We start from the raw sequence: 27,035 nt of genomic DNA on the forward strand, positions 1-27,035 counted from the left end.
TAAGCAACGAGCCACGTGGCAAGGTATAAATTTATAGAAAAATAAATTTATAGAAATGGATTAATTTAAGATGTAAGTACTAGATAGCTAGAAGCCTGAGCCATTAGGCCAAACAGTTTAAATAATATAAGCGTCTGTGTGTTTATTTTATAAGTGGGCTGTCGGACTGCCAGGGCTTGGCAGAACCCGGAGAGAAAACTCTCCAGCTACAAGAGGAAGGGGAGGAGTTTTTCCTAAAATGTGGCTTTTACCTCAGGATGCAGGGCAGGGCCAAGGGGGTGGGGTTTCAAGGCACAGGTCAGAATATTAACAAACAGCATTGCCTCTGGGGAGCTTTAACATTACTTACCCTCTTTTCCCAAATGTTGTCTTGCCTCCTGTGCCAGTGCTGTTTGGATTCTCTCCCCCTTCCTATCCCTTTTGGACCCTTCTCACGGCTTGAATATAAGTTATTAAATAATCCATCTTAGAGTCACCATACTGAACTCTTATCAGTGATTAATTACCATTCGTGTTATATCTTTATGACTGCCCCGTTTGAATTGTGCTCTTCTCTACCCATAATTCTGACTTCAATTCCCTTCCCTTCTGCGGTCTTCCCAAAACTTCCTGGGCAGCTTGTGCCATTAATGTTATAATTCGTAGCCACTTCCTAGCTACATGACCGCAAATGCCCTGTCCAGCAGTCAGGCAAAATGCTTAGTCACCTCAGGGCCTTACATCCTACACAATCTGTGTGCTGTGTGGTCATGTCATCTGCGTGCAGCATGATCACATAATCTACACGCATGCGTGGCATAGCTACATAAGCCCATATTCACATGCGTGAGGTGACCTGTAAAAGCAGATTCCACCCATTCCCCACTCTCTGCCTATTCATGTGCTTTTTTGTTTGTTTGTTTGTTTTTGTTTTGTTTTGTTTTGGAGACAGGGTTTCCCAGTGTAGTTTTGGTGCCTGTCCTGGATCTCGCTCTGTAGACCAGGCTGGCCTCGAACTCTGCCTCCCAAATGCTGGGATTGAAGGTGTGCACCACCACCACCCAGCCTATTCACATTCTTATACTTTCCCCTCCCTAATAAATCTTTTATAGTGGGTTCCGTTGTACCTCGTTTTCTCTCTTACCTGGTAAATAGAGCCACAAATAAATAACACTGGTGCTGTGGCAAAGCAGGCCGTTCCGTCACCCTGCGCCAGGATCCTGAACCAAGGTTGGTTTATCCACAACCACCCATGTTCCATCTGCCCAGCCGCCGGCTTGGTTCGCACAACACCAGCTGCTTCGGTTGGTGAGTTTTCCCTTTGCCACCAGTGTAGACAGTTCCCTGGACCTGTGGGAATGACTGCTGATCATCCAATGTCCTTCTGGTGTCCTTGGGACTGGGGGTATCCCCATCCACAGTCCTTATCAGCTATGCTCAGCCCCCATTGCTGGCTATAACCCTCAGCTATTACCCACGACTGCAGTCTGAGATATCGTTCTTATTCGTTTCTCATCTCTCAGACCCTTGTCCTCGGGTGACTGTCCCCCCACCTTGCTCTTTTGTTTGACAGAGCACTGAGCAACTTGTGTCAATCAATTGATTCTCACTTGATCTCTGGGATGCCTGAGATATTTTAGCCATTGGATTTCATTTTTTTCTCTCTCTCTCTTTGCTGAAGCCATGGGAAACAAGGCACCCAATCCCATAAGCCCCATGTTGGGCGCCAATTTATGAATTATTGTGCATGGGTGGGAGGACCCGGAGGGTATCCTGCATGTGCAGGGAAACATGCTGGGTTGATGCAGCGGCAGGATGGGCAGATGCACGCCATGCAGGCATGGCAGTGCCTGTGGTGACCAGTAATTTACAACTCAGATGCTGCGTCCATGTGGAGAGTTTATTGTAAGAGAGAGATGAAAGAAAGAGATGATAGAAAAGAGACAGAGAGAGAGAGGGGGGAGGGAGGGAGGGAGAGAAAGAAAGAGAGAGAGAGAGAGAGAGAGGCTGAGGGTGTTCACCTCATGGGAGGAAAAGCAGAAGAGAGAGAGAGAGGAAGGGGAGGAGTTTTTCCTTAGAATGAGGCTTTTACATCAGGACGCAGGGCGGTGCCAAGGGGTGGGATTTCAAGGGGCAGATCAGAATATTAACAATGAACCATTAAAGAATGTTGTGGGACAGCCTCAGTTGTCCAACCATTCTGCCCTGTATTACTGTCTGAGCCTCTCATTGCTGATAGGCAAATAGGACAGAAATAATGGATTATTTTTTTTGCACCACCAATGCACAGATCCCTTTATTAGATGATCCTCTGCTTTGAATTGATGTTGAGAAATAGCTGTGTTTAGTTTAAGAGCAACTTGTAAGTTTCTTGTAATTCTAAAAGCTACTATTTTACTATTACATTTTGATGTGTGTGCCAGCTAGGTTGACATTACTTTATTTATTCCTGGAGATTTTATGAAGTGGATTATTGCTATGTTCATTTGCCTTAAAGTTTTAGAGGTAATATGACCTGCAGAAGGTCACAGTTAGGAATTGGCAGAGGCAGACTTTGAATCAGGTCCATTGGGCTTCAAAGCTCATGTGACTGACCTACAGACTGCCTTCCAGTATCAGCTAGTTCTGTGCTGAATAGTGAGCTATATCAGGATTAACTTTTGTATTTCAACCAAGTTTTCAAAAACTCCATATAAACAGTTTCATTTAATGTTCATAATGTCTGAGAGGGTAACTTAGTTATGTTGTATTTAGATACAAAGAAAGGTAAGTAGTACATGGATACAAAAGAAAAGCCAGATTCCAGATATTCATAAGTCAGAGAGGGTAAATTAGTTGTGTTTATATTTAGATAAAAAGCCCTCTGAATGTAGGTGACAGTTGTGTGGCTTGGGCAGTTGTAAGGCCACTGGCAGTGGGACCAGGATTATCCCTAGTATATGAACTGGCTTTTTGGATCCATTCCCTAAGGAGGGATATCTTGCTCAGCCTCCATACAGGGGAGAGGGGCTTGGTCCTGCCTCAACTTCATATGCCAGACTTTGTTGACTCTCCATGGGAGGCCTTACCCTCTCTGAGGAGTGGATGTGGGGGCGGGGGTAGGGTGAGTGGAAGGAGGGCAGGGAGAGAGAACTGTGGTTGGGATGTAAAATGAATAAAAAATTTAAAACAAGCTGGGTGGTGGTAGCACACACACTTGGGAGGCAGAGCCAGGAGGATCTCTTGTGAGTTGAAGGCCAGCCAGGTCTACAAAGCGAGAATCAGGACAGGCACAAAAGCTACACAGAGAAACCCTGTCTTGAAAAAAAAAAAAAAATTAAAACAAAAAATATTTAGATACAAAGAAAGGTAACACATGCATGTAAAAGAAAAGCCAGATTCCAAACGTAGTTCTTCTCTCGTTCCTCGTTCTCTTCACTACACACTGCCTGTACTGTGTTGTCCGAAACAGAGCAAGGGGTGCAGGGTAGGAGCAACAGCCCTTCTCCATTTTACTTCTAATAGCCTGTGTACCCGACTGGCACTGAGGTATTTGTTCATCTGTGTGATAAATATTGAGCACTGGTACATGCCAGGCTCTGGAAATAAAAATTAGGAACAAAGGCCATCTGGGTTCCTGAACCCAGCCAGTTTGACACTCTCAACTGGCAAAGACCATTTCCCAGTGACAGGTGTCACAAAGAAATGGGGTGGAAATACGGAGAAAGTGAATTTAGTCAGAAAAGACGTTTAAAACAATTATTTTGACGGTGTCTCACCATGTAACCCTGGCTTACCCAGAATTCAATTCGTAGACCGGGTTAGCCTTGAACTCACACATCCACCCGCCTCTGCCTCCCAAAAGCTGAGATAAGCGCCCGCGCCACCACATCGGACCCTGAGGGGGCACATTTTGTTGCCGTTGCTTTGTTTCTCCAGCATGGAAGATTGAACCGGGGTGGGGACTGAGCGAATGCCGGGAAGTGCTGCACCACTGAGCTCGGGATAAATGCAAAAACAGACACCCGCAGAATTCATTGTTTTGCCAGACAGGAACAGTATCTGTGGCCACTAGACGGGGCGACTCTAGACCCTTGCACTTGACTGTCCACAAAGCCCGAGAGCGGACGAACCGTCACCGCGCCCTTCCAGCCAGTCCTCTTGACCTTGCCTTTGCCGTCAGGGTCATCGCCCTCCCCCACCCCCACACACACCCCATCACCGCTCCCTTGCTACTCCTTCCGGACGCGTCCGGCCTGCGCAAGCGCAACAGGAATCGCCTGGCCCGGTGGCTCGCGGAGCCCACTCTGAGACGCATGCGCGCCCCGCCCACAAGCCCCGCCCCGGGCGCCCCTCACGAGCGCCTGCCGTTTCTTTGGGCGGGGCCGTGGGCGGGGCCTGGGCAGGCGGCGCGCCGCGGGCGGGCTAGTGAAGCCGGCGCCCCCGACACGTGATCTGGAACCGGCTGTGTCGCTTGGTGGCTCGGTCTGTCCGTCCGTCCGCGGGTGCCATCATGGCGGACGCGGCCAGTCAGGTGCTCCTGGGCTCCGGTCTCACCATCCTGTCCCAGCCGCTCATGTACGTGAAAGTGCTCATCCAGGTATGAGTCGTCGCCCTGCCCTTCCCCGCCTGCGTCCCGTCGGGTCGCCACCGCCCTCCGCGCCCGGGGCTGGGCTCTGCGTCCCAGGCCTTCACCCTCCCGGCGGGGCTGCCCTTTCCCTCCCCTCAGGGACAACTTCCACGGCCTCGCGGCCCCTCTCGGGAACATCCCGGGGCTCGCCCCGGGCAGGCCCGCTCCCTCTCTGCAGCCAACTGCCACCCTGCCCTTCCTCCCCCGGTGGCTCTTCTCAACTTTGTTTTTCCTGCCCCGAGGTTGATCCTGGCCGGTCGCCACCGAGGGCTTCCCAACCCTTTCCCTGCGCCCCTCCGAAATTTACATTCACCTCACCTCGTCCGCTCCTTCTCAAACGCGAGACGTGACATAGTCACGGAAGGACAAATGTGAGAGTCTAGGGAAGCCAACGTCTTCTTGTTTTTATCGCCTTTTCTTTCTATGTTGCTGTTTCTACTTCTATTCCGCCGAGAGATTTTAACACCAGATACGCGGATAGACACAAGGAGCTCATTGAGAAGTGATAATGAAGTCAGATTTCCTAAGGATCCATTGAGCGCTTGCACGGCAGCAGCCCCATGGGGTTCGTGACAATGAAAATCACGTTGGTCAGAGCTGGAAATCAGTTCTGTTTAGAGTTTAGAGAGTTTAAACGGAACATCACACTCCCAGATATCTCTCTTGCCTCCCTATAGTTTACACTCTAATCTGTTATAAACTAGTTAGTACGTGATATTTTATATTCATGGGTGAGGAGGCCTACTTTTAGCTGGTGATCGTATTTTCAGTTGCTGTTCTAAGTTTCCCTGTGATGAGCAGGCCGTTTTTTAAGCATTTATCCACAGTTGACATACTTACCCTATGCCTTGTGTGTCGGAAGGAAGCAGGCCTTAGAATCCCTGTCCTCACTGTTTACCATTCTGAAAAAAATGCAAGACTCTGGGATGGACCTCGTTTTTTTGAATTGTTACTCATACAAATTATGGCCAAGTTGACTGGTATATGTTCAGATTTTCGTGTAAAAGTTGTGAAACTGAAAAAAGTGAAATCGTTGTCTAAAACAGAGAGGCACATTTGGGGCTAAATTGCATGAGATGAGTGACAGCATTTTGCAGAACATGTATGACCTCACTATTCAATAGATTTCAAAAGGACAGTGTTTTTTAGTGACATTCAGTGCTCTTACCTCAACAATTTGATACCCTAAATTCTGATTTCACAATATCTGTGTGTTGCCAAGTATCTCAGGGGGTTGGTGAAATTCCCAAATACTGTTTTCCGAGTTGCATGGTAGCTCTTTTCAGTAAGTTCAGCGGGGGAGTTTTAGCACAGATGAAGGAATTGCAACAATAGAGAGCCCAAACTGTCCTACTCTATTTTTTTTTTTTCCTCAAGTATCCCTTTGGCACTACAATTCCTGAATATATTGCGTAAATAAAATGGCAATCATTAATTTTTATGACCTTCTGTATATTGCTAATGAGTCTGTACATTTAACATGGACTTAGCTTGTAATTATTTTCATAAGTGAATTGCCTAGCTGTATACATTTGCCTTTGTTGTCCAGGCAGGCAGTTGATGATGGCTCAGTGAATATTTTCTCATTTTATTCAAACATAAAAAATGTAAAGCTGGGTGGTGGTGGCACATGCCTTTAATCCCAGCACTCAGGAAGCAGATGCGGGTGGATCTTTGTGAGTTCGAGGCCAGCCTGGTCTATAGAGCTAGTTCCGGGACAGCCAGGGCTACACAGAGAAACTCTGTCTCAAAAAACCAAAAAAGAAAAAAAAATTGTCAGCCTTATCAGTAAACTAGGCTTTCCTGAAACAATGGTTTCCTTGTTCTATTTTCAGTTTGATAATCTTAGTTACATGGTTTACTCTGTAGACTTCAACTCAAAGGGCAGCTTGGAGTTTATTGAACCCAGTCTTAATCTATACAACAGGACAAGAGACTGATAAGGGTGGTACTTCACTAAAGCCTTAAATGTAAACTGCATTTTTATTTGTAAAAATTATAGGGCTAAGAAGTTCGCTTGCTGATAGAGACATGGAGCATAAGGATGGACATGGGGTTCAATTTTCAGCACCAAACACAAAAAACATTGAGCCTTATTTTCTTTTTTCAAGACCTTGCAGTCAAAGTATCCTTGGGGTTTTGCTTAGTGTTGATATATTCCTTTGTTTTTAAAGGTGGGATATGAGCCTCTTCCTCCAACAATAGGACGAAATATTTTTGGGCGACAAGTGTGTCAGCTTCCTGGTCTCTTTTGTTATGGTAGGTGCCTTTGATTTATTGGGGATGGATGACATTGAAGACTGATGGGCTGGAGTAACTGAAGGAAAATACGTAGAAGGCCTGCTGCCTTGAAATTTCTTGAAACGGTGTTCTTAGACCAGAACCTAAATCTCTGACTTGTGTTCTTAGCTCAGCACATTGCAAGCATCGATGGAAGGCGTGGGTTGTTCACAGGCTTAACTCCAAGACTGTGTTCGGGAGTCCTTGGAACTGTGGTCCATGGGAAAGTTTTACAGGTAAGAGGAAATCAGTTGATGTTCTCATACCTTTTGGTTGCCTTTTATGCACAATTTATTACATCGATAAAGAGCAATTTCAAAGATAAACGTAAAACCTGCCATTTTTCTCTTGAAAGACATTTTCTGTGTATTGATTAACTGATTGATGGAAGACAGGATTTCTCTGGGAAGCATAGACTGGCCTCGGACTTGCTTAGTAGCCTAGGCTGTCCTTGAATTTGATTCTGGCTTCTGAGTGCAGAGATCATGAGTGGTTGCTCACATGCTTATTTTGAAAACATTTTCTTGAAATGCTCACTCTTCCCCAAGAAACAAAGGAAATTTGTGCAGTTGAAGTAATTGACTTTGATACATTCAAACTTCTTCCTTTAAAACAGATTAAAAGATTTTAAATAGATATTAGTTCCATTCAATTATTACTATTATTTATTTGTTTATTGTGAGAAGAAAACTGAGTAAAACACGCCTTTTTTCTGAGTTATTTTTAAATTTCTAATATTATCTTAGTGACACGTTTCCTATTGAAAGTATTGGGAAGAAGCAAGAGCTGCTGCTAGGCATAGTGGTATGTGCTTGTAATCCTAGCATTTAGGAAGAAGAAGGATCAGGAGTTCAAAGCCAGCCTCAGTTACATCTTGAGTTACAGGCCAGCCTGGGCTGCATAAGACCTTATCTCCAAAAGCAAAGCACAGCACAATGGAGGTGGCTCAGCAGGTGGGGATGCATGATGACTTGAATCCGGGTCCCAGAACTCACATGATAGAAGGCAGGAACTGGCTCCTGCAAGTTCTCTTGCGATTTTCTGTATGTATGTGTGCCATGCAAACACACATAATAAAGATGAGCTGAACAGCTGAGGTGCAGGTCAGTGGTGGGGTGCTCATCTAGCATGTACAGGCTCTGGTTTTTATCTGCAGCACCTGGAAAAGAGGATCTTAGCAGCAAGAGTCTACATACAAGGTCAGGGAGGGTGGCAGTTTCCCATGCTGTGGGTCGTGACTGTATGGGTGCTTGCCTCACTATTTGTACATTTCTGCTTTTGTTCACTCTTCTTTGTATCTCAGGGTTTTTGTTGTTGTTGGATTTGGTTTTGTCTATGTGTGATGTGTGTTCATGTTTGTGTGTGCACATGTTTGAGCAAATGAGTCATGGTGCACATGTGAAGGTCAAAGAGCAACCTCTAGTGTGGGTCCTCACCTTCCACCTTGTTTGAAACAGGGTCTCTTTATTCACTATTGTATACACCAGGTTAGCTTGCCCATAGGCTCTTGGGGAATTCTCTGTCAGCCTCCCATCTTTCTGTAGGAACATGAAGGTTACAGATGAATGGAATGTTGTTGTACCGAACTTTACATGGGTTCTTGGGAGTCTAACTCGGGTTCTCATCTTTGTGCAACAAAGGCTTTTCCTACTGAGATGTCTCCCTAGTGTTGTGTATGTGTTACATTGCATATTAAAAAATTTTTTCTTCATTGCATGAATTTTTTATTTTTTACTTATTTAATTTTTTGAGACAGGTTTTGCTATGTCAACCAGGCTGACCTTGAATTCAGAGATCCATCTGTCTCTGCCTCCTGAGTGCTGGGACTAAAGGTGTGTGCCACCACACCTGGCCTCATTGCATGAACTTTTTAAAGTTAAAAACAAAAAAATAAAAAAATCTGATCAATGCATGTAGTCAACTGTTTTTGGAATCATCAGTGTAGGGTCCCATGCTGCAGAGATGTAGAGTCTAAGCCCATACCTCTCGTTTCCTCCCATCACATGTGCCATGCCATGTATGGGTCTTTGGACCTGGTGCCAGCTGGTGTAAATTGGTAGCATGGGAGGGTGGCCATGGCAAGGAAAGTGGTTTCAGACTTACTGTGTAGGCTGGTCAGGGCCTCCTGCAGCTTCTGCCAGTGCTGGTCCCATTGGACTCAGGGTTGGTTACCTCCAAGTGCTCAAAATGGTGAAATGCTACAGCAGCTGGGTAGTGTGGCTTATGTATAGTGTATGCGTCTGCCCACCTGGGCTCCTGACACTGGTTTGCAGAAGGATGTTGGGCACCCTAATAGAGCACCTGAGGCTGATGGGGCTGTAATAGCTGTTGCTTGTCAACGTTGTGAAAGGTATTCTTAGAGTTAGGGAAGTTTCCAAAGATTTTATAAACTTTATTTTTTTGGGTTTTCGAGACAGGGTTTTCTGTGAAACAGTCCTGGCTGTACTGGAACTCACTTTGTAGACCAGGCTGGCCTCGAACTCTGAGATCCGCCTGGCTCTGCCTCCCTAGTGCTGGGCTTAAAGGCATGCGCCACCACCGACTGGCGAGATTTTATAAACTTGAATGATCCAGCTGAAGTGAGCAATTCCTGAATTCTAAGTTTGACCACTGTTATAATTTTTACCAGACTTCCATCGTCCTAAAGGCCTTCCTGCATAGGCCTAGCTTCACTAGGACCACCCTTTGTACCCTGCAGCCTTTCAAGGGCTGGGTGTTATTTTGTACACAGAAGGCAGCCACTGATGTGAACCTGACTTGAAGGTGCTGAGCTATGCCTGAGGTCGCCTGGACACACACATATAGGTAGCCATTGGCCTGGGAGAAATCTGTGGACTCAGATGTGCAAAAAAGCCTGCAGAGCTGGGCACAGAGGTGGAGCAGTGGGTTGCAAGATGTCTTCAGAAGGACATGTTTCCAATCTGAAGGGGAAAAGTATTTTTAACAAAATCTCAATCTTTCAATGTTACCAATAAAGGACTCAGGAGCCAGATGCTGGTCTGGAAGCCTGCTTGCCCAGAGAGGCAGAGAAAGCACCCACCTGACCTTCCTTCTCAGCCTTCTCAAACCTCTCCTCAAGCTCGGGTCCTTCCCTTCTATCTCCTGTGCATCTTCTCTACCCATCCTCCTGACCCTTGTTACTCTCTGGGTTTTTCTTGTTTACTTCCTGTCAGCTGGTTGTTTGCTTCCCCTCTTAATCTGTGGTTGACTTTATTTAATCCTGTTGACAATATTCAAGCAGAACGCTCTTGGATTAAAGGTGTGTGCTAGGGCTGAGCCACACCATAACTAGAAAGAGGTTTTTCCAATAAATAATGCAATCTCTGGGTTCACAGTGTGATCAAATATCCTACACCAGAAAAGCCCATATCCCTGGCTTCTTGGGCCTACTACCCACTCTCGCAAGCATATCCCAGGAGTCTTGTGCATCCTCCTATATCCTAACAACAACTAAAGCATTGTTGCCTACTGTATTCCCTAAGCCACAGTCAGCTGGGAAGACCCTAGGACAGTCAGCATCATTGGCTGTCAGGAGTCTGTGTCGTACAGGCCTGAGTAATGAGGAGACTTCTTTTGGAGTGGGCAGAGGAATAGGGTTTAAGAGGGAATCTCTCTCTGTAGTCTTGGCTGTCCTACAAGCTGGCCTCTGATTCACAGAGATCCCCTTGCTGCTGCTTCTTGAGTGCTGGAATTAAAAGTGTGTTCCACCACATCTAGCAGTAATTTTTTTTGCAAAAGAAAGTATTGCTGGTTTTTATCTGATAAGACTAGAAAATAAAACTCGGGATTAGTCCACCAAGAATAAGAGTTCAAGGTCATTATTGGCTATGAGACCTGTCTATAAGAAAGAAGGAGAGAGAGAAAGAGGCAAAGAAAATAATAAAGCGAATTGTCATCTACTATGCATGTATTCTAGCCCATTTTCTATTTTCTTTCTTTAACTGTCCTGGAATTTGCTGTGTAGACCAGACTAACCTCAAACTCACAGAGAACTGCCTGCCTCTACCTCCTGAGTGCATTTCTATGTGTTAAATGTACCAGAAGCCATTTTTCCTCATGCAGTATAATCTGGGATTTTCTAATAGTCACATTCTTTTCTCCAGAATAGAAAACTGTCTTGCTTATTTTAGAAGCAGTCACATACAAAAGGAAAGTGGGGTGATAACTCAAACTGAGTACCAATTCTATGTTGTTTTATCTTATAAAGAGAAGAATCTTGCCCTAATTTGGTGTTTGTGCTTTTTCCATGAGAAGAGTAGGAACTGGGCTGTGGTTTTAACAATTCTCTATTAAATATGTATATTTAGTAAATAATGACCTTGGAGGGTTTTGTTGTTATTGTTAATTACACCCACCCACCCCTTATTTTTCTTTTTCCTTTTTGATTTTTCGAGACAGGGTTTCTCTGTGTAGCTTTTGGAGCCTGTCTTGGAACTCACTCTGTAGATCAGGCTGGCCTTGAACTCACAGAGATTCACCTGCCTCTGCCTCCCAAGTGCTGGGTTTAAAGGTGTGCGCCACCACGCCCAGCAACGCCTTATATTTCTTTGCACTACTGGGGATTGAACCAGAAACTTGAAGTGGAGGGATTAGGGATATAACTCAGTTGTAGAGTGTTGCCTGGTGTGTACAAAGCCCTGGGTTCCATTCTCATCACCACATAAACTGGTGTGGTAGTGTGTGCTGATAATCCCAGCACTTGGGAAGTAGAGAGTAGAGGCAGAAGGATCAGAAGTTCACGACCATTGTTGGCGTTCACTTCTTAAGAGGTCAAAGCTAGGGGCTGGAGAGAGAGCTCAGAGCACTGGCTGCTCTTCCAGAGGTCCTAAGTTCAATTCCCAGCAACCACATGGTGGCTCACAACCATCCCTAATGAGATCTAGTGCCCTCTTCTGACCTGCGGGCATACATTCAGACAGAACACTGTATACATAACAAATAAATAAATCTTTAAAAAAAAAAAAAAAAAAGAGGTTAAAGCTAGCTAGCTTGTATTATATGAAGCCCTATCTCAAAAAAAACAAAAAGTTTTCAAACCAACCTATGATGCCGAGACTTGGATTACTAAGGCAGAAGAATTACCATGTATTCAAGGTTCAAGGTCATCCTGGGCTAAGTAACTAGATCTTGTCTCCAAACTTCTATCTACCCTCCCCTGTGTCCCGCACACACACACACACAAAAAGAGTTTTCAGGAGCATTTGCAAATTCTTCCAGATGTTTGATACGTTCAACTTTGCAGTAATACCACCTTAGAGACATTTATTTCTAGTTGATTAATGTGGAGTAGAAATTAGGAGATTTGCAGAAGAAAATCAGGACACATTAATAACTCTAATTATCCTTTATTTCTGTTTCTTCTCTAGCATTACCAGGAGTGTGAGAAACCCGAGGTACGATGACGCTGCTTTCTATGTGAGCCCCTGTCTCTGGCACATTCCTGCTGTCCGACCCTCCGTGGGAGAAAAGCCAGGACTCTTCCTTTCCTCTCGGTGGCTTGGTGGCTTATGGGGTTGCCATGAGTTTAAAGACTTCTATTTAAAACCATCAAGATTTCTGTCTTTGTTTTTGATTTCCAGGAGTTAGTATCTGGAAATGTACAAAAGGAATGCTCATCTTCCTTTGACCAAGTTATCAAAGAGGTAAGGGATGAATTTACCCCTTGTTATTGAACCAGAATCATGAGTCCTGTGCTTCCAGGTCTGTTCCCAAGTGAAATTAAATCTTCAGTTTAAATTGAGCTTTTCTGTCTAATAACCCAAAAGAAGAACATGGCCTGCTGTTGGGAACAGGTGCTGCTCACTCTATCGTTAAAACTGAGGCAATTTTTACCTTTGTTCTTTTTTATGTGTGTGAGTGTTTTGCTTGCTTATATGCCTGCCTGATACCTGCAGAAGCCACTGGAGTATTTTTTTATTTTTTTTTTAGAACTGGTGTTACAGAAGGTTAGGAACTGCCATGTGGCTGCTGGGAGCCAAACCTAGGTCCTCTAGAACAGCAACCTGTGTTCTTAACCACTGAGAACCACTGTTCTTAACTGAGCCATCTGTCCAGCCCCTGTTTCATTCTTTTTTTGTTGTTATTATTTATTTTAACAGTCTATTTTGTAGCCCAAGGTGGCCCTGAACCCACAATCCTTCTGCCTCAGCTCCCCCCTCCCCAGTGTGGAATTGTAGGGATATACCACCATGCCCAGCTTTGAAAGTCTTCCAGTGGTGTTGAAAACGTGTAGCAAGTAATTTTTGTATTTTTATCTTTTAGTTATTTATTTTATTGAGACAGGGTTTGTCTGTATAGCCCTGGCTGTCGTGGAATTCTCTCTGTAGCCCAGGCTGGCCTCAAACTCACAGAAATCTGCCTGCCTCTGCCTCCTGAGTGCTGGGATTAAAGGGTGCACTGTACCCAGCATACAGAAGTGTTGCATGTTGGTTCCTATTCTCCCAGAGAAGCTTTTGTGCTATTACTCTGAGGCTGAAATGCTCCTATCACTGTGTCTTATCCCCATGCTTGGCTTTCAGAACCTCTCTAGGCTGGAGATGTAGCTTAATGGTAGAGTTTTTCCAAAGCTTCAACGTGGTTCATTTCCCATACTCACAGTAAAATTCAGATTCTTTGACCATAAAGGTAATTTAGGATAGAAGCTCTGAGGCTCCACAGTTGAAGGGTTGTTGTCCCTAAGATAATGGTACATATCCAAAGCCTGACATCTGTCTAGATACCAGTTTCTTTGAAACTCATCATCGTGAGAGAAACTGAACAATCCAAATGCAGGCCTTGGCCAGACCTGCTGGCTCAGGCCTGTAATCCCGGTTATTTGGGGAGGTTGAAGCAGGAGGAGCAGAACTTTAAGGCCGGCTTGGTCTACAGAGTAAACCTGAACAACTTAGTGAGACAGACACTGTATGAAAAAAGTAGTAAGGGGACGGGGATATAGCTTGTTAGTAGAGCACTTAGCTAGCATGTGTGAGGCCCTGGGTTTAATTCCCACTACTGTCAAATGAGTGAATGAGTCCAGCTCTGCTAAGTTATTCAAACAGGTAGCCCTCTCTCTTGTGCATATGATTGGGGGAAATAACAAGTCTCTTTTTCGGGGAGATTTCAAAAAGTTACTACAACAGAAGGTTGAAATCCATGAAAGGTATAATGAAATGGCAAAATACTACATTAATCCTATTAGAGCCAGCTTCCTGACACCAAAACAGGAAAGCTTTGGTGCCTAGTCCTTTGCCCTGTGTGAGTGTCCACCCACATTCCTTACAGGACTATGAGTGTCATTTGTCTAGATTTCAGAAGTGTGTTTTGATTGTTTCTAGACAACTCGAGAGATGATCGCTCGTTCTGCTGCTGCCCTCATCACACACCCCTTCCACGGTATGTTTGCAGTTGACAGCGTAAAATACTCTCATTTCTTTACTCGGTAGCTTGGTCTTGCTTTAGCTTGGCATGGGCATTGACTGCAAGGCTCTGCCTTCATATTTGTTGTTCACCTGCCTTGCTGTCTTTTTCCAGATAGCAAAGTGTCTTCAGATGAAAAAAATGTGTAGGGTTATCAAAATCTCAACATAGTTGGTGGGGTTTGCTTAATTTGTTTTTCATTTATTTTGGCAGAGGAGGGCAGGCATTCCACAGCATTGTGTGTAGAGGACAATTGGGAATCCATTTTCTCCTTCTACAGCTTAGGTTCTGAGGATCAAACTGGGGTTGTGGGGCTCGTCAGCAGGCATTTTTACTGACTGTCTCACTGATTCTTAACAAAGTTCTTAAAACAGTCTTGTTTCTGTTCTACAGTGATCACTCTGAGATCTATGGTACAGTTCATTGGCAGAGAGTCCAAGTACTGGTAAGTGTTTGGGTTTCTTTTTCTTTTTATATGTATGTGTGTGTACCTGCTTGTCTGTATATGCACCACATGCAGTCAGTGCTTATGAAGGCCAGAAGAGGTGTCAGATCCCCTGGAACTGGAGTTAGAGACAGTTGTGAGCCACCATTTCTTTTTTTTTTTTTTCTTTTTGGTTTTTCTAGACAGGGTTTCTCTGTGTAGCTTTGGAGGCTGTCCTGGATCTCGCTCTGTAGACCAGGCTGGCCTCGAACTCACAGAGATCTGCCTGGGTGAGCCACCATTTCAAGTGCTGGGACCTGAACCTGTATCCTGCAAGAGCAGCAAGTGCTCTTAAGCACTGAGCATCGTTCAAGCCAAATGCACTCTGAACTCTGTGTGTGTGTGTGTGTGTGTGTGTGTGTGTGTGTGTGTGTGTGTGTGTGTGTGTGTGTGTTTGTATTACACCCTCCATAGTCTTTTTGGTTTGGTTTGGTTTGGTTTTTCAAGACAGGGTTTCTCTGTATAGCCTTTGCTGTGCTGGAACTCATTTTGTAGATCATGCTGGCCTCAGACTCAGAGAGATTATCTGCCTCTGCCTCCAAAGTGCTGAGATTAAAGGCATGCACTACCATCCTTCAGCTACCCCTTCATAGTTAATCGCTTCACTTTTTTTTTAAATGTGTATGGGTGTTTTGCCTTCTTGTATATCTTTGCACCTCATGCATGTCTAGTGCCTACAGAAGCCAGAAGACAACATCCGATCCCTTGAGACTTGAGTTAGACAGAAGGTTGTGAGCTGCCATGTGGGTGCTGGGAATTGAGTCCAGGTGGTCTGGAAGAGAGCAGCCAATGCTCTTAACAACTGAGCCATCTCTCCAACCCCAATAGCTTCATTTTCTAATGGAATTTAACTACTTTACATGAGTGACCTAGTGCTAGAAAATTGTGAGGAAAGGGAGTTATAAATTGACTTTGTCAGAAGTGATTATTAGCCAGGTGTTATGGATTATACCTGTGGTCTCAGGTCACTTTGGGAGGTGACAGGTGCAGACAGGAGTTCAGGGTCAGCCTCAACTTAATTCAATTTATACCGCCTTGGGCTAAATGAAACCCTGTTTGGGGGCAGTGGTGGTGGTGAAATAATCCCCTTCTCAAAGCTCAAGTGATCTCTCTGTCCTTTACCTTTCGTCATTGCTTAGCGGGCTGTGTGACTCCATATTAACCATCTACCGGGAAGAAGGCGTCGTAGGATTCTTTGCGTGAGTAAATGTTGGGTTTTCCTGTAAGTGATTTTTGTGTTAGTAGAAAAGCTTTCTTGAAAATAAGGGTAATGAGTCTTTGTTTAATTTTGAGAAAAAACTGTTCTCTCAGGGTTTACTTTATGTTAAGCTGTTTACAGACTTACTCAGTTTAATTTCTCATTGTAAAGATCCCACACCTTTGCTTTTTTTTCCCCCCTAGATATTTTATGTACTTGAAATAAGGACTTGGTTTTTTTTGTTGTTGTTGTTGTTTTGTTTTTTTAAAGCAAGGGCTCTTATAGCCCAGACTGACTTCAGACTGGATGAGGATGACTTTGAACTCTTGATCCTCCTGCACCTCTACCTCTGGGTGCATGTGTGGAAGTCAGGGGACAACTTGAGAGAATCAGTTTTCTTTCCATGCCTGGCTTCCAGGAATTAAACTTGGGCTGTCAGGCACTGTGACAAGAGCCCTTACTTGCAGAGCCATTGGACCAGGCCTTGCTTTTTTTGTTTGCTTTGTTTTATTTTTGAGATAGTGTCTCAAGCTCACAGAGCTCTACCTACCTCTGCCTCCCAAGTGCTGGGATCAAAGGTATTCAACACCATGTCTAATTTGTTTGCTTTTTTAAATAAATAATTTGAGGTTCAACCCTTTATAATAATTTCCTTTACAATACAGTTAGTAAAATGAGAATACTAATTTTTGAAAAACAGAAAAATCATAACATGTATTTTTTTTTACCCTAGAATAATGCAAGGCTTGACTTTGAAAGAGTTTAAACTACTGTACTTAACTAACAGAAATTTACTGTAGGCAGTGAAATGGTCCTTTACATTTTCAGTGTCTCTGTGATTGATTGATGCTAGAAATCAAATACAAGTCTTTTGCACATGCTCTACCACTTAGCTATACTAGTAGCCCCATATTCCTTTTTCTTTTCTTTTTTTTTTTAATTGTTATTTTATAGGGATGGATGTTTTGGTTGCATGTATGTGCTGAGGCCACCATGTGTGGAAGCCAGAACATGGTGTCAGAGCCCCTGGAACTGGAATCAGATGTGGTTGTGAGCCACCATGGAGCTGCTAGGAATAGAACCTGGGTCCTCTGGATGAGCCAGCTCTCCAGCCCCTAAATTTATTTATTTTTTTAGTATCATAAGTATTCTGACAAATAGAAGGGACAGTTTATCATTTATTTTTATTTATTATTATTCCTCAGAAGAGAAAATCAGATCCTTACAGGCAGTTGTGAGCTACCATGTAGGGGCTGGGAGCTAAACTAGGGTCTTAGGCAAATGTAGGTGGACTTTTCTTTCCCATCTGCCAGTTCCCAGAAACCCAACACGGAGACTTAATATTCATTATAAATGCTCGGCCAATAGCATAGTTCAGGCTTATTACTAGCTAGCTCTTACAACTTAAATTAACTCATTTCTGTCAATCTACATTCTGCCACATGATGTTACCTCTCTTTCATCTTGCACCTCCTGTTTCCTCCCTGTGTCTCCATGGTGACTCCTCTGACTCAGCCCTCTTCTTCCCAGCATTCTCTCTGCTCCTAAAATCCTGCCTAGCCAATCAGCCTTTTATTAACAATGAGAGCAACACATTTCGAAAGTGTACAGAAGGATTATTCCACAGCAAGCAAGAGCAGTAGGTGCTCTGAACCACTGAGCCATCTCTCTAGCCCCAGTCTCATTTTAAAAAAGCATTCATGAGCCTACATGAGAAACTTGTGTTTCCTGGGTTTGAGTGACCTGGTTTGAATAACACTGGGAATATTCCCTTGCAGATGGAAGAGCAGAGTTTGAATGCTAGTTCTGTCACTTTTTTAAAGACATAGTTTCTTTCATTTGCTCCAGTCTGGCCTGGAACTCTATGTAGAGCAAAGGAGTATCTTGAACTCCTGCACTGCCTGCCTCTGTCTACTGATTGCTGGAGTTACAAGCGTGGACCACTACACCCAGTTTGTATAGTACTGGGGAATCAAACTTAGGGTCTCATGCTTCAAGCACTCCTATCAACTGAGCTATATCCCTAGCCTCTGGAAACATGCTTTTGATATCTCTCTGTCTGTGCTTGAATCATTTTCACTATGTTTTGTTTTTGTTTTTTCCCCCCTCGTGTCAAATAGTTTAGTAAAACTGTGTTAAGTCTCCCCTCAGAGCACCTCGCAGATCTTTGGCCGTCCCTGTTATGGTGACTAATAATAAAGTGAGCCGTTGGCTGTAGTTCACAGAGGGTTGTAGTGACCTGTATTCTAAAAGTGGGAACAAAAGTCATTACAGGTTGGCATTAGTACAGCTGTTGACCAGACTGAACTTGGAATGAGGGCTACATTCTGGGGTTTGATGCCTGTTCAGTTCCCTAGAATGTTTTTAAAGCTCTTAACTTTTGAGAAGTTTTTGTATTGTACTGAGTAGACCATCTGTTTACTGATCATAGTTTCTTGCTGCTTACTATGTCTTCATGTAGGGGTCTAATTCCTCGCCTCCTAGGTGACATCATTTCCTTGTGGCTCTGTAACTCACTGGCCTATCTCATCAATACCTATGCACTGGACAGTGGGGTAGGTTATGACCTTGGTAAGATATGCTGGTGAGGGCTTTCTTTGTATTCACCTAGCCTCCAGTTTAGCTGTAAGATGGCAGTTGGTTATATACCAGACAGAACATTATACAGTAAAAATTATCATTTGAGTTTTTAAAAGCTGGTGGTATGATCATGCTATTTCCTATAGAGAATCACCTAGAAATTCCTTCGGGTCTGATTGAGTGTGCCCATGGACACGGGGCTTTGAGGGACTTTTTTGTTTGTTTTTGTTTTTTGATGCCTAATTTTAGAGCACACAATACAAAGAGAATTGACATTTGGTATGTTTCCACATCTCCTGGGGTATTGAAGGGGCTCATAGAAATCTTAGCCTCAAAGGTTTTGAAGGTGTGAGTTATCTTTTGTATATAGTGTAAACAAGACTTCCCACATTACCCATCACATTTTCTTTTGTTTTTCAAATATTGAGGCTAGTACATTTCTTCCAACATCATCCTAATGTGGTAGGAACTTGTCAGTAGTGATTGATAAGGACAATCAATTTGGAAATCTTTTTTTTTTAATTTTTTAAGATTTACTTATTTTATGTATATGAGTGCTCTATCTGCATACACACCTACATGCCAGAAGAGAGCATCAGATCCCATTATAGATGGCTGTGAACCACCATGTGGTTACTGGGAACTGAACTCAGGACCTCTAGAAGAGTTGCCAGTGCTCTTAACTGCTTAGCCATCTCTCCAGCCTCTGGAAATCTTTTGAAAGGATCTCACCATGACAGTCATTTTGACTGCCAGTCTTTTTGTTAAGATGGAGTCCAGCTACGCAGCCCTGGTTTGCCTTGGGATCCACTTGTATCTGTCTCTCAAGGGCTAGGTGTAAGGCACGCACCACCACACCCAGCCTTGACTGACACATTTTATATTCATCGTAGATATTTGTTTTTATTCTTAAGCTTCATTTCCATGCTGTCAGGCTGGTAATTTAGAAATAGAGTATACTGGTATGCTTGTGAGTTTTAACTTACTATCTGCTTTGTGTATGATTCATTCTGATAGAGGCTCTTTTCCTATTTTAGGTCTCTACCATGAATGAAATGAAAAGTTATTCCCAAGCTGTCACAGGAGTGAGTTTCTTAATCCTCTTAATCTTCTAGGAATAGTTGGTTGTGTTTTAGTTTTTTGTTTTTTTCTTTTAAATCTGGCCTGTTTGATAACTGTTTTAAAGCTGCTAGGTGTCTCCCTGGAAATCTCCATCAAATCATTATTCTTTGTCAGAGGTAATAATATAGTTGCTACTCAAAGCAACATTTACCCCATGTGGTTTTTCGTGTTACTCAGCTTTCCCAGGGGAGTGGAGCAGCTGTACATTGTGTCCTTCATTTCCCACTTAGAGAATGGAACCCTTTGTACTTAGACATCTATTTTGGGTTGTGGGAACTATGCATATGCCACGGCATGCATGTAGATGGAGGTAACAAGACTTTTGGAAGTCGGTTCTCTCCTTCCACTATGTTGGTGCTGAGGCTTGAACTCAGGTCGTCAGTGTTGACAACTTTTGCTGTAAGGCTATCTCACCTGCCTTGGAAACTGCGTCAGCCTCCCACGTAGTTGAGATGGCCAGCACTCGTCATTACACCAGCTAACAATGGGCCTTCTGAAGTAGTTCCCACTGTCTTTAAGAGGGTGCTCGTATTCTCCTCAGGGGTACTTTGAAAACACTCTATTTGTATTAGTTTAAAACTTTTTCTCCTAAGTAAGTAGTCTACTTTTATTTGAATGAGACCTCAATTCTAAGATAAGAAAAATCTCCTGGCCTTTTGATAAATTTTGGATATAGAAGTATATTGTGGCAAAAGAGGAGCCTCTGGGCTCAAAACTATGTCGAGGCATTCCAGGGTTGCCGAGGATGCAGCACTGCTGTTGGAATGTTTGGGCATTATAGCACTAGGCCTTCGGGGAGAGAGGGGGTGATGAAGATTGAGAATGGTGTGACGACTCGGCTGTCTTCTTGCTGTTTTGCAGTTCTTCGCCAGTATGTTGACATATCCCTTTGTGCTTGTATCTAATCTCATGGCTGTCAACAACTGTGGGTAAGTACTTCCTGGTTTTTTGGCTGGTGCATGTGCAAGCCAGAAGTTAATGTGTTTGGCGTTTTCCCCGATGGCTCTCTATTTTATTTACAAAAGTAGGGTGTCTCACTGAACCCAGAGCTCACCAATTCAGCTGGTCTAGTTAGACAACTTGCCATGGGGATCATCTGCCTCTGCCTACTAAGTGCGGATTACAGGGGGTGTACACTATGCAATCTGAACTGTTGAGTGGGTGCAGGGTATCCAAACCCTAATTCTAGGGCTTGCACAGCCAGTGTTTCACCCACCGAGCCTTCTCCCCAGCCTTGTATTTGTGTTGATTTTGCAGCCGTGGAGGACTGAAACCAAGGCCTCACATATGCTAGGCATATATACTCTACCAGCTAGTTGCAGCCCCAGTCCCCCTACTTGGCATTCCTTGTCTTGGTCATCTGCCCCACCCCCATATGACTGGAGTTATAGATGGTTGTGAGCCACCATGTGGAGGCTGGGAATCAAAGCTGGGTCCTCTGCAGCAAGTGCTCTTAACTGATGAGCCATCTCTCCACCCCTAAGATTTTATTACTAATTATGTGTGTGTGCCTGTCTGTGTAGGGGTGTGTAAATGAGTGCAAGTGCCCAAGGAGGCCAGAAGAGTGTCAGATCCCCTAGGGCTGGAGTTACAGGTGATTGTAAGCCATCTAAAATGGGTGCTGGGAACTGAACCCGGGTCCTCTGGAAGAGCAGTATGTACTCTTAACCACTGAACCATCTCTCTAGCCATCAGTTTCTATTTTTAAGCAGCTACCTCATATCTTTCTGGGTATAGAAACTACATAAAATTTCTAAAATGTGTATGTATATATAGAGATATACATTGATTGCATTGTGTGTTTGTGTGTGGGGTAGATGTGTGTACATATGGAGGCCAGAGATCAACCTCAAATGTCATTATTCCTCAGGTGCCATCTACCTTGTTTTTTAGATAAGCTCTCATTAGTTAGCTTAGAACTCTCAAATTCATACAGATTGGCTGGCCAGTGAGCCCCAGGGAGTTGCCTGTCTCCACTTATCTAGCACTGGCCTATGTTAGAGAGCACCATTGATTTCCAATTTCCAGGTGTCAAGTGGCTCTGCCACATTAGGCAAAAATTTTGCTTCTTGAATTAACTCAAAACTCTGTTCCATAGTCATCCATGGTAGCGTGTGCCTTAATTCTAACACTTGGGAGGTGGAGGCAGGAAGTCAGGTATTCAAAGCTAAGCTTAGATGCACAGAAAGTTGAAGGCCATGGGGGCTCCATGAGATCCTGTGTAACAGGCTGGAGAAATAGCTCAGCAGGTAAGAGCACACTGCTCTTCCGGAGGACTACGTCTGGTGGCTCACCACTGCCTGTAACTCCAGTTCCAGGGGATCTAACGCCCTATGTTAGTCTCTGTGGCACTCCCACACAAATGTGCACAAACATAAATATAACACCTATATATAATAAAGCCTTACAAAAGAAAACCTCTAAAACGTTTCTAACTTAATAACTGATTTAATATGTCATTTAGACATGTTATTGTTTTCAAACAAAAATTGAAATAGCTATATGGAATTTTTAGCTAAGTTTGACTATCATATTTGTTTTCTGATTTTTAGAGCAGTCTCCATGTTTTAGCCTAGCACATACTTTAAAATGAGTTAAATACCTAGTCCTAGTGATGAGCATCTTTAACCCTAACACTCAGGAGGCAGAGCAAGTAGATTTCTGAGTTTGAGGCCAGCTAAGGTCAGCTAGACGCTGTAACTCCAGATCCACGGGCTCTGGGGTCCCCTTCTGACCTCCTCAGACACCTCGCAAGCACATGGTGCACCGACATTTATGTAGACAAAACAAGCATAATTTTTTTTTTTTTTTAAAAAAGTTAGTGGCCGGGCGGTGGTGGCGCACGCCTTTAATCCCAGCACTTGGGAGGCAGAGCCAGGCGGATCTCTGTGAGTTCGAGGCCAGCCTGGGCTACCAAGTGAGTCCCAGGAAAGGCGCAAAGCTACACAGAGAAACCCTGTCTTGAAGAAAAAAAAAAAAAAAAAAAGTTAGTTAAAGAGGAAGTGATTATGGATTATATTCAGGTAGAAAAGTGTGGTCAGCAGTGTGGTTATATCTGTTATCATAGCTAGATTCTTTATGAGGAGAGTTCATTTAAAAATCCCTTTTTACTGATGGTTAGTCATATAGTTGTTCATTTATTCACTAATAGAAAATCTAAATGTATCACAAAATAAAACCAAGCTGTGATTCTGGGAAAGAGTTCACTAGGGATGAGGGGGTATTGATAGAGATGGAAGGGAAATAAGAGGTGTGTGGGAGCCAGGCAGTGGTGGCACACGCCTTGAATCCTAGTACTTGGGAAGCAGAGACAGGTGAATCTCTGTGAGTTCAAGGCCAGCCTAGTCTGCAGAGCTAGTTCCAGGACAGAAAAACCTTGTCTTGAAAAAATTTAAAAAAAAAAAGTGTGGGGGAGAGGATGTACATGAATGAAATTGTCATATAACAAAATCAAGTTTCTGTTTGTCTGTTGATTTGAAACCTAACTATAGGATGGCTGGTCTTCATCTAGTGTAATTTGTCTCATAAAAACTATCTCAGGAACCTATGCTGGAAATTTTTGCCAAAAAGTCTCTTGAAAATGTTTGTAAGTAACCAATCTTTTCAATTTCAGGCTTGCTGGTGGATCTCCTCCTTACTCCCCAATATATACTTCTTGGATAGATTGCTGGTGCATGCTACAAAAAGCGGTATTTTTATCTCTCATTTTGTTTTTGTTCTCTTAAATAATGTGCCTTGAATCCTGATACTAACTCATTCTTTAACTACTAATCAGTGTAACCTTTACAGTGTTGTGTATGTCCCTCGGGCATAATAGCACAACGTGCTACTTAGAAATCACCAACTGGAGTGAAGAAGGACAAATCCCTGCTTGTTAACCACAAGCCGTTTGAGTGATTGAATGAAGGTACAAATAGGGCCCAGATAGATACTTCTGGTTATTGAAGTAATAGACTGATTTCAAACTTGCCTTTCTTTGGGTGCTGGGGATTGAACCCAGGACTTCATGCACACAGACTAAACACGTGCTCTTTGCACTGAACTCAGCCCGGCAAACTTGCCTTTCTGTAACTCCTCAGAACCTCTTAGACACTCTTTTCCCACAGTTAGATGTGAAGATTGAAAAGAAGACATCATCGCTTACTTTATTGGACAAAATGTTGTCAACATGATAGTCCTGACAGGACTAGTTGCTTGCTTTCTGTTTGTTAGTTAGATGACTTTGTCAGGGTTGTATCATTGACCGAACACTTTTGATCCATCCAGATGAAGTTGTGTGAGGAACTGAGATAATGGATGGGCTGTCTTGACGTTAGCCTGGGATCACTTAAAACGGCCATCAGTTTGCAGATGGTCTTGAGTGGCAAGCCCTTTTTAAAGGGTTTCAGAGAAAGGCCATAAAGAAGCTCTTTGTTGCATTACTTCACAGAGCCCAGGATACAGATGAGAAAAGCTTTGTTCACAGAACTGGGGCTCCCCCAGACTGGACTCTGGATGAAAAGGTCCATTGTTGCTATGGTTACTATTGCTCACTTTCATGCCAGCTGAATCCAAGCTAGAATCTTTGAATGAGTTTAATATAAACTTACCATGAATGTTGTGGTTTCCTTCTGAGTTTTATACCCCTTTCTTGTCTTAATTTGTTGATTATTATTATTATTTTGTCTTGCTTTTGCTTTCTGGTGTGCTGAAACCCACACCAGAAAGCAAAAACAAGACAAAATAATAATAGTCAAACCCAGAGCCTTCTAAATAATAGGCAAGAGCTCCGACACTGCTGCATTCCAGTAACTGATTTTCCGTTTCCTTTTGTGGTGTTGCCCATGTGTGGGAAACTCTTCCCCATTGAGCTGCATCCCCAGCTCTTCTCCAGCCCCGATTGACTGTTTTATAGGACAGTCTGCTGGTGTGGTCCCGTTTCTAACCAGTGCCCTGCTCTAGGAGGGAAGAAGGGAGAAAATGGATGAAGTTGCTGGACAAACCTTAGCTGGGAAACCATTGGTCCTGTATGCTCCTAGGGAAAGGGCAGACCTGTCTTAGTCATATGCAGTGCTGTGAGATAGCCTGCTGAGTTTGCCGTGGCAGTCTCAGAGTAGCCCTCTGAAGGGGGTGCGATTCTCTACACTGCTGTTCACATGTGAACAAGTGGGTGCTAAGAAGAGCTTAATATGCAGACGGTGGTGGCGCACGCCTGTAATCCCAGCACTCGGGAGGCTGAGGCAGGCGGATCTCTGAGTTTGAGGCCAGCCTGGTCTACATAGTGAGTTCTAGGACAAGCCAGGACTACACAGTGAAACCCTGTCTCAAAAAAAAAAAAAAAAAAAAAAAGGAGCTTAATATACCACAGAGTCACTCATCCTCCTGCTGGGTCCTGTCCTAGTCATTTCAGCCACATCTAGAAATGTAACCAAAAAAAAAAAAAAAACCGGGCGTTGGTGGCGCACGCCTTTAATCCCAGCACTCGGGAGGCAGAGGCAGGCGGATCTCTGTGAGTTCAGCAGCCTGGCTACCAAGTGAGCTCCAGAAAGCGCAAAGCTACACAGAGAAACCCTGTCTCGAAAAACCAAAAAAAAAAAAAAAAAGAAATGTGTCCCTTTTGAGTACTAATTTGGATTGGCCACCTTCATGTTCATGCTAGACTTTATTTCTGTTTTTTTTTTTTTTTGTTTTTTGTTTTTTTTTCTTTTCCAGGGAAATATGAGCCGAGGAAACAGCTTGTTTTTCCGGAAGGTTCCCTTTGGGAAGACTTACTGTTGTGACCTGAGGATGTTAATTTGAAGATATGGAGCAGGGACAGTGACATTTCTATAGTCCCATTGCACAGAATTATGGGAGAGAATGTTGATTTCTATACAGTGTGACGCGCTTTTTTTAATAATCATTTAATCTTGGGAAAATGGAGGTGATTGGTGTCTGCCTTTTTTGTTCTTTTTCCTAGTACAACATCATTTACCACTGGTATTCCCTGTTAGTTATTTGAAATGGGACATTTTTTTCTCCAAATTCTTGTTTTAAACAGAAAATAGAAGTATTTTCCTAAAGGAACAAGTAGGTTGTAATGTAGATTTGAGTCTCAGGTTAGGGCTTTGTCAAATGAAGAATAGAATCCCAATAAGAAGGAAATCATTCTATAAAAGCTGAGAAAATGAAGAAGGCATGCCATGTGGGAGTTTATGAATTACCTTGAGTAGATAGATGCTAGAAAGTCAGCAGCAACCACCAGTCTACCTCCCACCGTGCTTCCAGGCAGTTGACCATCTTATCTCAGTGCTGCTGAGTTACTGTGGAAGATTTCTGCAGAGGTCTCCATGCCTTCTGTACTCTAGAAGAGAAAATGGTCAACACCGACAAAGAAAAAGGACAGTTACAGAGGCTTAAGCAAGATTTGGAAAGGAAATATGATGGCCTTTCACTCCAAAGAAGCTCTTGATTTCCTGTCACACAAGAAGCAAATACTGCAGCACAGTACCCTAAGTGCTTAGTACCCACCAGCCCCTAAGGTCTGTCTTCACTGCGGTCCATTGCATACAAGCTTCTGCTCCTAAGTGTTTGTTTCCCTTTTGTTACTGCAGAAGGTGAGTCGTTTGGTTTTCATTTCTGATGACACCGTTGGAAAGTGTATTTATAACTCCTCCTCTGGTAATGTGGACCAAAGTCCACGTGGTTCCTAGGATATATTGCCCAGCTCGCATGTCACACCCTCAGTTAGGCATGTTAAAAACACTCACTGGAGGAAACTTCTCAACTCAAGCATAAAGCTCCTATTTACTCAGGCCTTTTAACAGCAGGTTAAATGCTCCTAAGATGAGAAAGCCTAAACTGTCGCTTGGTTAAGTAATTCACTGGTACTTTGCCAAATGAGTGAGCACTGAAATTGCTGCTTTTAGACTTCTATCAATGCGGCAGAGTCCATGATGGTAGGTAGCGTGAGCATGCAGGGTCTTCTCCCGCTCAGGGTTTAGGGATATAACCTGAAGCTCATGAGTAGCTTAGCTTGAAATGTCTTTGTCAAAAGTACTTTGTCTCAAAAGTAATGTAAATTTTATATTCTATTCAATATTACCTGCATCTGTTTTAATATAAAAAGTGTTTTTGCATTACCTACTCTTTTCTCCCAAAAAACCCGTCAAGTAAAGATGATCTAGGAAAATGCACCATGTTTCTCCTGTGACTTCTGTGCACATCCATACCGGCTCTTCTGAGAACTTGTCTGTTAAGAACCAGTCCACCACCAGAGGGCAGCAGGACTTTGGTCTTGCCTTGCCTGTTGACCTGCTGAATTCATCATGGTCTAGGGTTTCTAGTGAAAATGGAAGTCTCCATTATAGGGCTGAGGAGTAATTGTGGTGAGCAATTACCTAATGGGAACAAGTGCCTGGGTTTCTATG

At 43.5% G+C, this 27,035-nt stretch overlaps 1 protein-coding gene across 1 annotated transcript; it reads left to right on the top strand.

The window, feature by feature from the left end:
- The first annotated feature begins 4,371 nt into the window (after positions 1-4,371).
- On the top strand, positions 4,372-26,801 carry Mtch2 (mitochondrial carrier 2). The gene is made up of 13 exons (XM_028859401.2): positions 4,372-4,558; positions 6,763-6,847; positions 6,998-7,104; positions 12,235-12,261; positions 12,448-12,510; positions 14,182-14,239; positions 14,657-14,708; positions 15,887-15,946; positions 18,407-18,500; positions 19,563-19,610; positions 20,509-20,576; positions 23,261-23,336; positions 25,339-26,801. The coding sequence occupies exons 1-13, from the start codon at positions 4,472-4,474 to the stop codon at positions 25,423-25,425; spliced, it is 912 nt and encodes a 303-aa protein (XP_028715234.1). The 5' UTR covers positions 4,372-4,471; the 3' UTR covers positions 25,426-26,801.
- Positions 26,802-27,035: the final 234 nt, after the last annotated feature.

The sequence above is a fragment of the Peromyscus leucopus genome, chromosome 4, assembly GCF_004664715.2.
Source record: "Peromyscus leucopus breed LL Stock chromosome 4, UCI_PerLeu_2.1, whole genome shotgun sequence".
Lineage (NCBI taxonomy): Eukaryota > Metazoa > Chordata > Mammalia > Rodentia > Cricetidae > Peromyscus > Peromyscus leucopus.

Bases quoted from the DNA above. Each gene is read 5' to 3' on its own strand.
- Mtch2 (XM_028859401.2), top strand. From the start codon at position 4,472: ATGGCGGACGCGGCCAGTCAGGTGCTCCTGGGCTCCGGTCTCACCATC. The intron at 12,511-14,181 runs GTAAGGGATGAA...GATTGTTTCTAG, and splicing joins TTGACCAAGTTATCAAAGAG to ACAACTCGAGAGATGATCGC. The intron at 23,337-25,338 runs GTATTTTTATCT...TTTCTTTTCCAG, and splicing joins GGTGCATGCTACAAAAAGCG to GGAAATATGAGCCGAGGAAA.